The 12,721-nt window shown below is 42.9% G+C and overlaps 1 protein-coding gene across 1 annotated transcript in view; it reads left to right on the forward strand.

Moving 5' to 3' along the window:
- Positions 1-12,721, forward strand: part of UBXN1 (UBX domain protein 1) — a 38,854-nt gene that overhangs the window by 2,996 nt on the left and 23,137 nt on the right. Inside the window, exons 2-7 of the mRNA XM_066582197.1 lie at positions 381-441; positions 3,768-3,821; positions 3,898-4,022; positions 5,082-5,127; positions 5,727-5,918; positions 9,314-9,365. Of these exons, the coding sequence (XP_066438294.1) occupies positions 383-441; positions 3,768-3,821; positions 3,898-4,022; positions 5,082-5,127; positions 5,727-5,918; positions 9,314-9,365 (528 nt within the window). The 5' untranslated portion in view covers positions 381-382. The remainder of the gene's footprint in view (positions 1-380; positions 442-3,767; positions 3,822-3,897; positions 4,023-5,081; positions 5,128-5,726; positions 5,919-9,313; positions 9,366-12,721) is intronic.

Genomic DNA, 12,721 nt, shown 5'->3' on the forward strand with positions numbered 1-12,721 from the left:
ATGAGCAGTACTGACCAATCAGAGCAGCGTGAAATATCTTAAGCATCTGGTAGTCGGAGAAGCATTGTGGACATCTTGATTTGTCCAGAATCGGTGGTTCGCTTTCAGTTGTATAACCCCTTTAAGAAAGCCATACACATTAGATACATTGGAGGTAAGAATCATTTTCTCTGCAGGACATATGACACTACTAGAGGTGTCTAACAGCTTACCGCTATGAACTTAATGAGATGAACATGCAAGATCGGCCTTTCTCCATATGTATGCGGATATATTTTATTTTAGCCAGATGTCAGCACCAAGTAAAAAAGCCATACTTTGAACAATAATGTCGCCGTGTAGAACAATCCCCGTAACCCTCTTCTGTCTCTTCTTTCTAGAAATGTCTGAGTGTTCAGCGCTGGAAAGCCTCATAGAGATGGGATTCTCCCCCAGCAGAGCGTAATGTCTTTTTTTCATTGTCTATATATTGTTTATAGTGTGTTGCCTTCAGGCTAGCGCCACACTGCAACATTGACACCAAAGATCGCAGTGAAGCCCTGTGATATAGCAAAGTAATGGAAGTCAATGCGGTTGCTTTGCAGCTTGCAAGTTTCTGCAACTTGCTAACCACAACACAATTGCATTGACTCCCATTTCTTTGCAGCGTCGCAGGGCCACACTGATGTTGGGCTGTACAACCTGTGTCGCCGTGTAGTGCTAGTTTTAAAGGGGTTGTAAAGGATTAGAATTTTTTTTTTTCCAAAACAGTGCCACACCTGTCCCTAGGTCGTTTCAGGTATTGCAGTTCAACTCTATTGAAGTGAATGAATATCAGCTGCAGTACCATAACAAACTGTGGGCAGGGGTGGCATTGTATTTTAGGAAGAAAGCAGCCATGTTTTTCTTATCTTGCGCAATGCATCTAAAGAGTACATATAAATATGGAAAAAAACTAACTAATATATTTTAGTAAAGTATTTTTACTCCCAAACCCTTCTTTCCATGTCACTCACCTGTCAGCATTGGGCTGTTTCTATGTGAAATCCGACACCATTTCTATGCAAGTGGAGTACAGACTGCACTGCCTGTGTAGCGAGGAGCCGGCCGCTCAGCCGTTCCACGCTCCAGGCAGAGGCTGCACAACTGCTCTTCTGCATTCAGCGATCGGACAATGTTTTTGCCAGATCCTGCACCTTTGCCCTTTCTTCTGTCTATGGATTCTCTAGCTCCCTACACAATCAGTGCAGTTCACATACTGCTTGCATAGAAGCGGTGTATGGATCTCACATAGAAACCGCCGGATGCTGACACTGACAAAGGGTTTTGGAGTAAAAATATATTAAAGGGGTTTTGTCATTAGAAAAAAAATCAATACTCACCTATTCCTCCCCTGTTGGTCTTCTTACTGCATCTTCTCCTCACCGATCTTCTCCTGGCTTCTGCAGACCTCCAGCCGGCCGGATCCTCTTCTTCCTATGACGTTACGTCCACTAGCTGCAGTTCACTTCCTGGAGGGCAATGTACACTACTAGTAACGTAGCGTTCACTGCCTAGCAGGGATGCCGAATCCTCAGCAACCTGTTTTAGTGCGACTGTGCAATACTTATCTCGCCGCTAATGTTTGAAACGCTAGCAGCAAGACATCGCGCATGTGCAGTTGCGCTACAGCAGGCTGCCGAGGATTCGGCATTCCCCGCTAGGCAGTGAGCGCTATGTCACTGACCTGCAGGAAGCAGAATGCCAGCAATGTATGCTACGTAAGGTTTGTTCACATGGCAGACTTGTGATGCTGAATTTCTCATAGAGTCTGAGCTGATTCTGTGGTAAATCCACATTCTATTGCCTGCAATGTGAATCAACACCATAGTTCATGTAGTATCAATTTCAAGTCTATGTTGAATAACTTTTTTCTATTTTTCCATCTATTTAGCCGTGTGAGGGCTTTTTTCTTATATTATTACAGGACTGCCATTCATAAGAACAGCCTTCTTGTAATAGCGGGACGGCAGAAGGTCCACCACAATGCAAGTCGCTCTTACTGGCACATAGATGGGGGTCCATAGGCCTCATGAACAAGGAATGCCATCTTGGATGAACCCCTTTTAATGGCGTTACAATATGAGACATCCCCTTTAGAGGCCTATTAAATGGATTAACTTTAATTTCTCCAGTTTGTATTATCTATTCACTGTTTTGACATGATTTTGAATATTCCTGCAAATGCCTGCTATTCTGTGCCAGCTCGCAGTCATGTGCGGGTCTGGGAATTGCCTTGAAAGCCGTTTCCTACATCATGGCTAAAAGTGTCTGTACAAAGTGGAGCCTAAGTCTAGAGATCTTACTAGATGTTGTAAGGTATTTCTAATGTCTTTCTACTGGTTTGCCAGGTTGTATTTCCCATTCGGCCACCACCGCTGTTTCTCTTTGCCATTAATGTACCATGGGAATGCATTGAGTCCTATATTGCAGGGTAATAGGCAGGTTGTTTACAAGGTGGCATCTGTGCCATACATCTGTGCTGCAGGTGACTTGATATTTACTGTCCTGTACTACATTTAAAGATATTGGTAAAATGACCATCAGTAGATTTACATTTCAGCATTTGTACAATGCCTGGCAGAAGTACCAATAAACCATTGTCCCCCCTAAACTAGGAAGAGTCAGGGCTCTTCTATGGCTAAGAAGAGTGACCCGCTGGTTATTTGATCCCATTCAGTTTAGCGGAATGGCTTACAGGGCTTATAAGGCAGAAGGGCAACATATGCCCTGTGATCAGTACCTCAGAGGGTAATTTAGCGGGTGCATTTGTGCATATTCTTTTTATTTTATTTATTAATGACCTGGTATAAGGATTGCACAGTAGAATATCAATATTTGCAGATGATACAAAATTATGCAAAATAATTATCATAAGAGAGGATAGAATGCAATTGCAAGAGGATCTGGATAAGTTGGGGGTTTGGCCAGAAAAGTGTCAAATGAGGTTTAACACTGAGACCGCCTGCAGACGGCTGTGACGGATCCCCTGCAGGGACCAGCACGGCACTCTCCTCTCCTCTCTTTGATTTGCCGGCCAACCGGTGCATGCGCAGAGCGGAGCTGGCGCCAGGGGAGTGCTCCGCACAGAAATAGAGCATGCCGCGATTTGTTTTCCGTGCATGATTTCACGCGGACAAATCGCGGCCGTCTGCCTAGGATTGCGTTTTCTAACGCTATCCTATGGCAGCTTCCATGGGTGGAAATTCTGTGGGAAATCCTGCACGGAATTTCTGCCCGTGTGCAGGGGGCCTGATAAATGTAAAGTTCTGCTCATGAGCATAGGAAATACATGTCACCATTACATGCTAAATGGGAAACCACTGGCTAACACTGACATGGGAAAGGACTTGGGGATGTTAGTTAACTGTAAATTTAACTGGAGCAACCAGTGTCAGGCAGCTGCTGCCAAGGCAAATGCACATTGGGTGCATCAGTGGAGGTCTAGGGGCACATGATGAGAACATTGTTCTTCCTCTTTACAAGTGACTGGTCAGACCACACATGGAATATCAGAGCTTGAGAGGGTACAAACGCAGGCAACTAAAGTAATAAATGGAATGGGCGGACTACAATACCCAGAGAGGTTATTAAAATTGACCTAATAACTATCTTTTTTTGAACCTTACATACTATGTTACTCTTAGTTTAATATTATTAGTTTTACGGTAATGAAACCTGGCCTTGTGACGTGTTCCCTTTTTATAATTCTGCTTTACAAACCTTTGTTCCATCTCTTCCTGAAACAGGGAAAAAGCAGTGGCTGCCACTGGAAATCAAGGAATAGAGTCGGCCATGGACTGGTAAGAAGAATCCTCTCTTTGTACGCTATATTGGCATATTCCTCTCCTTGCTGGACTTTCATTGTGGTTGTTCTAGGCTGATGGAACATGAAGACGATCCTGACATAGATGAGCCAATTGTGCCAGACACCAATGATAATGCAAGTGGGCAGGATCCACAAACTATTGAAGCAGATGCACAAGAAATGGATACAAGTTCAGGTCAGAAGTGATAATCTGTAGTTAGTTATTTTGAAAAGCGTGTGTTTTATCCATGGGGCCTCGTGTGATGCAGAGTATAAAAGGTAGCAGAATGCAGTCCTAAGTTCTCGCTCACGACCTGAAGGTTGCGTGTTCAATCCCCGCATGGTTCAAGTAGCCAACTCATTCTTCTGAGATCGGTAAAACGAGTAACCAACTTGATGGAGAGTAATACACAAATTACCTGAAAGTGCTGCGGAATAAGTTGGCGCTATACAAAGAACATGTCCCTTCCCCCTTTATCCACAAGATGTAGGCTGCCTATGATTCTGAGAAAAGAGGTAGACCTCTATTTGGTTCTTTCATTATGTTAAATTGACCTTTAGATACAGTATTCCTTATTCCAACACACCTATTAGTGCTCTTTATCTTTTTAAAGATGTTAACCAAGCAAACTAATTTATCCCCTATCCACTTGTTAGGTGTCTGGCTATTGGGACACCCAGATGAATGGAGCTGCAGTGTGTATGCATGACCATTGCTCTATTAACTTCTGTTGGGCTGACAGAGATTTCTGGGTGCTTTGCTCATTTCTCTCCATAAACAGTGAATGAAGTGGTGATCACATGTGCGCACTGCTGGTATATTAGCCATGGGGGTATTGGGGGTAGCGCCATTCTTGTGATCTCTAGAGTCACAGCAATCTATCACCATGATCAATAATTTATTACCTATCCTGTAGATAAGTATTAAGAAAATAAAGGAAATCGATCAATCTCTCCCCTTTCAGATTAATTCCCTTTCAGTCTTCAGAGAAGTGAATCATGTGTAATGAAAGGGAAGGAAGCTATTGGTGTTCATGTGCAGGCGGGAAGAGGCCGGCCAGCCCACCTGCCCCAAAATTTCATAGTGTATTTATTGTGAAACGCCAACGTTTTAGAATAAAACACCCACGGAGGCAACAGGTTGTCTCCCTGTCTCGGGTTCATGCTGCCTATGGTTCGTGTAGCATGAACCTTGTGACAGAATCTTTTTAATGTGTCTCACTGCCGTTTAACACTTGTTTCCATTACTATAAAGGAAGGACTTTTTTAACAGAAGAAGAGAAAGAGAGGCAGACAAGAAGGTAGGTTCCATGAAAATACCAAGGTCCATAAGTTCAGCAGACATGGGCACTTGTAGATGACAACAAGGGGAGATGGAAAACGTAAGGGTTGCCTTTGGCAGGCAAGCAGGTATTTTCTTACATTTTCTAGAAAAAAAGCTGAAATATTGTGGGTCGTTTTAGGCAACATCACATGTGCTGCCAAGACTCTGGAGCAGTTCCGCAAGGGGTCCTCCCATCGGATGGTTCACACTTAATTTGGTCATTTCGGACCTTGGCTGCACTTAGAGGAGAATTGAAAGTATGGTTAGAGTTCTCTTCATATCCCCAACCTATAGTTAGGATTTCTTTGTAGGCAAAAAGTTAGTGACAAACATCATTTTAAATTTGAGCAGGATGCAACTAACGGCATGGAATTTGAAATATACGTTTGCATGGACAATTCAGTATATTATCATATTGGTTATAAATTCCTTCTGTAATAAAATACCCTTAAATTCTAGCAGGATACAAAGATGCACCTAATGAAAACTGTTGTCTGTAGAAAGAAAACAATATTGGGAACATGTATGACACCTAATGCTGTCAATGATTTGTTTTCTTTGGTTATTTGTCTACAGGATGATGGAGCTGATAGCACAAAAGCAACAAGAGCGTGAAGAGCGAGAAAAACGGGAGAGAATTGAGCAGGAAAAACAGAGGCGGAAGCAAGGACAAGAGTTATCTGCTATCCGACAGAAAATGCAAGAGCAAGAAATGCAGAAAGCAGCAGAAGACAGGAGAAAGGAGAAGCAGGAGGAAAGAATGGCAAGGTGAAATAAGCAATTGTAAAAATAGAGACATGTATGAATTAAGGTATGTTATTTTATATTAGGTTGCTTGGTTTTGCCAACACCTCTTCAGAGGGCTGGAGTAAGGTTGGCGGTGGTGGCCTCTGAGACTCTGATTCCATATGACCCCCTACCACAATCATATATAGGACAGGCGCCTGCATATGCCTATGGCCTCTCCACTTGGGTCAAGAGAGAGCCACACCTATATATGCATGGTCACCTCTTCACCCCTTTTCAGCTTGATAGGGTTTCAGGTACCAGGAAGCCCCATTTCCCTGACAAATAGGTGCACCAGAAGCGAGCAGTGTGTAAGCTAGCCTTTAACTGACTTCCTAAAGCGCAGCTACTAAATGCTGGGTGCAAAATAAGTTCCCTCAAAGGGGTAATTCCATGTTATAGCATATTCACAGATGGCCCCTCACCTTTGTCCAAAATGGGAGTCCACCTGATTAGAGTGGTCACTACATCCAAATGCAGTGTGTTTACCCTTTTTTGTGACTACTACTGAAAGCAGTGGGTGTCCAGTGATTTAACTAGATACCTGTGGTCTTCCAAAGTTGAGCGCTATGTTGGATGAATCTCTTGGCTTTTTTTTCCTTTAACCCCTTAAGGACATGGCCTATTTTGGGCATAAGGACACAAAGATTTTGGGGGGATTTTCATCTCATTTTCAAAAGCCATAACTTTTTTATTTTTCCATCGACATGGCCTTATGAGGGCATTGCAGAACTTCTATCCTGCAATGCTTTATCACTTCTAATAGCGATCATAGGCATTGGCAAAGCAGGACGCCTGTATCTGGCGTCTTGTTGCCAAGGCAATCCATCGGCTCGCCGTGATTACATCGCGGGGATCCGATGATGTTACAGAGGGAGCGTGCTTCCTGTGTGAACTCTTTACATGCCACGATCTACATAGATCACAACGTGTAAGTGGTTAACAGTAGGGGGCGCTGTCCCGATGCACCCCCCGCTGTTGCAGCGGGAGGCTGGCTATCGGTGACAGACGGCTTCTACTGCTGGATATCGCAGGATCTCTTCTGATCTCGCGCTATCCACAGGGCGTAAGTGTATGACCTGTTGCGTTAGGTACTTTTTAATTTTTTTTATTTTACATTTTTGGTTTCTCTTCAAAAAATGTATGCTTCTTTTATTTATCCATCAGCGTAGCTGTCTAAGGGCTTGTTTTTTTGTGGGATGAATTGTAGTTTACATTGGTACAATTTAATATACCACACAATGTACTAAAAAACTTTTTAAAAAATTTCTGCAGTGGAGTAAAATGGGAAAAAATGCAAAAGAAAAACCCCATTAAAAATAAAAATTCTGTTGTTCTCTTCTAACCATAACTTTTGTGCGAGGGCTTGTTTTTTGCGGGATATCTGTGGTTTTTTTTTGTTTTTTTTTTATTGGTACCATTTTGGAGTACATACTGTTCAACTCTCTGATCACTTTTTATTAAATGTTTTCTTAGAGACTGGGTGACCAATTCTTCTGGCGACGTTCACCGTGTGAAATAAATCAGATTGAACTTTTACAGACACGGTGGTACCAAATATGTGTTAGACTTTTTGTCTATTTTAATTCTTGTATTATAAAATACCAGGAATGAATCATAGAATGGTAGTGTTGGAAGGGACCTCCAGGTCATCGGGTGCAGCCCCCTGCTCAGTGCAGGATTTACTAAATGATCTCAGACAGATATTTGTCCAGCCTTTGTTTAACACTTCCAGATGGCAACTTGTTCCACTCATTGATCACCCTGACCGTCAGAAAGTTTTTCCTAATATCTAATCTGTGTCTCCTTTCACTTTCATCCTATTACTTCTAGTCTTTCCTTGTGTAAATGAGAATAAAGCTGATCCCTCTGCACTGTGACAGCCCTTCAGATATTTGTAAACAGCTATTAAGTTGCCTCTCAGCCTTCTTTTATGGAAGCTAAACATTCCCACCTTCTTTAACCTTTCTTCTTAGGACATGATTTGCAGACCTCTTACCGTCCTGCTAGCTGGTCTCTCAATTTGTTCCATTTGGGGTATGTTTCACAGAGACACAGAGGCTTAAGAAAGCGCAAAATTATAATTCACAGAAAACCCCCTACAAAAGAACCTAAAAGACCGTTTTATTGATAAATAACTAAAACCACTGGGTTTAAAGGGACAAGCACATATACACCTAGATTCTATGGTAAAAAAGAAACCATAGTACAAAGGTGAACAAAGCCCAAAGATGTGAAAAAGGGGCTAACAAAGCACTGATGGATGGTAGGGCCTAATAAAGGGGCATTGTAAACTGGATAGACCCCCACATAAATACCACCAGGCTAGCTACGGTAGTACCTCATTGTGGTGTCGGACCGCAGCCCTCAGAATGGAGGTCGAGGATTGCGGCCAAAGATCCACAACCAAGGAGTCACAGATGTAAAGAACGCTTGATGATAAACACTAAGGCTGATGATATGTTTCGCAGCCACGTGGCATCCTAGCGGTGTCCAGCAAGGGCCTTCAGTGGGATACAGAGGACTGATAAACCAGACCCACAGAGGGGTACAGACTAAACTATATACTACAAAACTATTGGATTGATGTTCCAGCAGTATGTAGATATATTGGATGCTCCAAAGTATGATATTGGGATGCTCTGTTAAAAATGACCGAGCTCTCAATGATCCAATTTTAAACTTACAATCCACAGATATTTAGACTGCTTGACGTGTTTTTCTGGCCGTGTGGACAGAGCATCAGCTTAATGTGGTGAAAATGTCACTGAACCGCTCTCGGTAGTTAATGATGTGGTATTTGGTTTCAGGTGGAGCCAAGCCTCAGTCCTGTTAACCCACAATTGGGTAACTCCTAAGGAAAACTGAGGCCTCCTAACATGTCTTTAAAAAGATACAGGGCTGAGATCTAATAATCTCCATTGACATCCTGGAGTTGCCAATATACACCTGAGGCACAAATGTCTTGTATATATCGGAGAAGGCAGCTAGAGGCTGGTGAATAAACCTAGGATGTCAAGATTATTAGGCCATGAATGCCAAATAAGCAGATACAGACATCAGTCCTGATGGTGAGCTGGTGTCAGAAGGAGAGGTATTTAACCCCCAAGTGTCACAGGACATAAATTTACGTCCTGGCTGGGGGGCACTTAACGCAACAGGATGTGAACTTAGGTCCTGTGGATGGAGCGGGCTCAGAAGTGCTGGACATTTCCTTCTTTGTGATAGTTGTAGCATGCCGGGTGTGGTCCTTGCAGTGAAGGAGTTCTACTGGAGCTGATCGTTTGGATGTAGTTGGATCACATGCTACCAGCCTAGCGGAGGCTTTTACTGCAATGTATTCATATGTGTTGTGTACCTTTTGTCATTACTTACAGAGAACGTGTCAGAGAGAAAATAGCACGAGACAAAGCAGAGAGAGCAAAAAGGGTGAGTGTGATATGTTGATGGTGACCGTCTTCATAAAGAATAAACATATAGTATATGTAAACCTGAGTATGAGCTAACAGGTTTCCATTACATTCATTCTTTCCAGTGGAATGCAGCTGCATATCTGTGGCTGTCTATGCATTAGGGCTCTTTCACATGGCGTCAGTGCTTTTATGTTCACCCGCTGGCGACGTTTGTGCGCCTGTTCAGATGTCCCGAGCCCACAGTGCCCTCGGGTGGGGGGAGACCGTTTACTTCTGCTAAACTGTCTCCCCCTTCCCTACCCCTCGCCGGCTCTCAGCAAGGGGAGGAGGCGGGATGGGGTAGGATCTAGTGTACTATGCCTCTGCCTCCTCTCCGCTCCTTGTCGGCAGCCAGCAATGGGAGGGGAGGAACGAAGCTGGAGCTTAGCATCTAGCTCCCGCCCCCTCTCATTTCAAACAGCCGGCTAGGGGCGTAAAAAGGGGGGAGGGAGTTTAGCAGTCACGCTGCCAAATTCCCTCCCTTCTCTGGCCGCTGTCATAGGCTCTCATTGGAGTCTATGCAGCAACTGACATATTACGGCCAGGAAGATAGTTCCAGGATTATCTTGTAAAAACGCCTGGTGCTATATTGGCCGGCCAAGCGCTATTTTACGCTGCGGGAATACGCGGCTGTCTGATCTGATGCATTTGAAACCAATGCATCAGATGGTAGCATATATCGGCCAGCTGTGAAAATAGCAGCTAATATACGCTCGTGTGAATAAAGCCTTAAGGAGATATTCCCAGATCATAAAGTGATGGCCTACAGCCCTTTTTACACTGAATGATTATCACTAGATCACGGGAATCTGAACGATAATTGTTCAGTGTAAATACCTGCATGATCTGAACGAAGAACAAATTAGTTTGCTATTTGGATCATGCCAGCATTACAAAAAAATCAAACGATGATCTGCCTGTGTAAACAGGCTGTCGTTCATCTATGAACGATTGCCTGTTTATCGTGAAGGGAGGCAGGTGGTCTGGAACGATCCCCTGTTCACTCCGCCTTCATTCTCTTAGCGATGATTGCTTCTGTGTCAAAGCACAGGAGCGATCATCGCCAGGACAACTGTTGGGTACTTCTGTGTCCGAAAAGCAAACAATGGTAGCATTTACACGCAACGATTATCGCTAAAAAGACATAGTTGAACAAATTTCTAGCGATAATAGTTGCATGTATATTGGGCTTTAGCATGTGTGACCACCCTTAAATATCTACTGAGGTGGACATACAATTGTGCTACCTGCTGTTTCTATTGTAACATTAGTCTTAGGATATCTGGGGATATAATCTCTCTTCTTCAAAGTTTAACTACTTAAGTGACGCATTTGTTTCGTTATTTATGGGTTAAAAAACGTCACATTTTTATTAGCAATTTAAATTCTATGATTTTTTTCTGCACTTGGGAGTGTAATGTTTTAAAAAATATTTAGTGTAGTTTAGGAGATATGTTGCAATTGGATGCAGGCAATCCCAGCAGTGATTTTAGGGTAAGGGCTTGAAATATAAGTCCTTCCCTGAAAATAATCCCTATCTGGTGTAAAAAATAAAAAAATATATACTCTCCTCTCCAAATGGTACCCCAAAATAAAAGTATATATGTTAAAAATAAAAGTATATATATACTCACCTCTCTGCCGCTGTCTGGGTCTGGTGGGTCTTGCCGCTTGGCTGCCCCTGCATCCCCGGCTATTTTGTGTAAAAAAAATAAAATAAAATAAGTGTATATATGTGCGTGTATGTGCGTGTGCGTGTGTGTGTGTGTGTGTGTGTGTGTATATATATATATATATATAATATATATATATATATATATATATAATACATATATATATATTATATATGTGTATGTATGTATATATATATATATATATATGTAAATGTGTGTGTGTGTGTGTGTGTGTGTGTGTATGTATGTATATAAATATATACTCACCTGTGCGCTGCTATCAGGGTCTGTTGGGTCCAGCGGGTCTTGCAGCGTGTCTCCTCGACTCTGCACTGAAGATCTTTCAGCCACCGGGGATTTAAAATCCCCTCCGGCTGAAAACGTGGTCTCCTGATTGGCTGAGAGCTCAGCCAATCACAGGCAGCCCTCAGCCATTCCTTGAGTGACAGCTGAGTGCTGCCTGTGATTGGTCACAGCGCTCAGCCAATCACAGGCAGTGCTTGGTCCAATTATTGAATTAATTGGGGCCCAAGCCGCTCTCACGCGTCGCATGGCATGCGTCGGAGACAAATCTTAAATTTTTCTCCCAAACGCATGCCTGACGATGGAGTCAGGAAAGTGTTTAAATACGGAAATGTTTATACTTATAGTGTTTAGAGGCATTTCTTATTCACTTAAATGCATGTATTTTGGGCTGACAATCATTTTTGTAACCGTGTTTAATAAAAAATGTTGCACTATTTGGCATTTGCAGCTTCTTACATATCACTGCGCATAGACACTGCATTCTAATGCCCCTTTCACAGGAGCTGATTGTCATTTGAGTGAGTGACGTCACCGCTAATTCGTTTGTAGTTGTTGGCACTCATGCAGAATGTTTAGACATGCAGATCATCTTTGGGAATCGTTCACTACTTCACATTCCTATGTGAAACACAGGGGGAATGTTTAAACGTAATGAGAAGTGAGCGAAACTGTGATGATCATGCAGGCTGCAACTGGGTGACAAATGAAAAGCGAACGAAAAGTGCACTATGACTCGCATTTAGGTGTAAGGATTATCACACACGAGTTCATTTGAGCGAATTTTGAGCGATAATTGTTGCTTTAAATGAGCCTTATCCCTCAATAGCAGATTCTACTGTGAGGCTGAACTGATGGCTTGGTTTTCAACCTTTATCTCTTCTCTACTGCACTTTTTTATCAGCAAATGTATGATTGCAACAAAGATATACTCTATTGTGGTCATAAATTAACTGATAAGATGTTGCAGGAGAGGAGAGAGCTGAGGGAGACTAAAGGCCCATTTAGACACAACAATTATCGCTCAAAATTCTCTCAAAAGCCATCTTTTGAGCGATAATCGTTGTGTCTAACTGCACTGACATCGTGGAGTTTTCGTCAAGCCGTCGCTCATCGTTGTCTTTCAGCGTGCTGAAAGACAATGATGAGCCTTATAAGGAGTTCACAGCAGGATACAGCTGATACTATTGTTTCAGCTGTATCCCCCTCCCTGAACACAGGCTGGTATGAAAAACACAGTGGTCCTGATGCGTTCTTCATACCCCGCTCAGAGCGCTCGGCTGTAAAACAGCCAGGCACTCCAAACAGAGAACAGTTGGATGCAGAATACAAGCGGGCCATCCCTTTTGTCTTATTC

Source organism: Eleutherodactylus coqui, chromosome 11, assembly GCF_035609145.1.
Source record: "Eleutherodactylus coqui strain aEleCoq1 chromosome 11, aEleCoq1.hap1, whole genome shotgun sequence".
Lineage (NCBI taxonomy): Eukaryota > Metazoa > Chordata > Amphibia > Anura > Eleutherodactylidae > Eleutherodactylus > Eleutherodactylus coqui.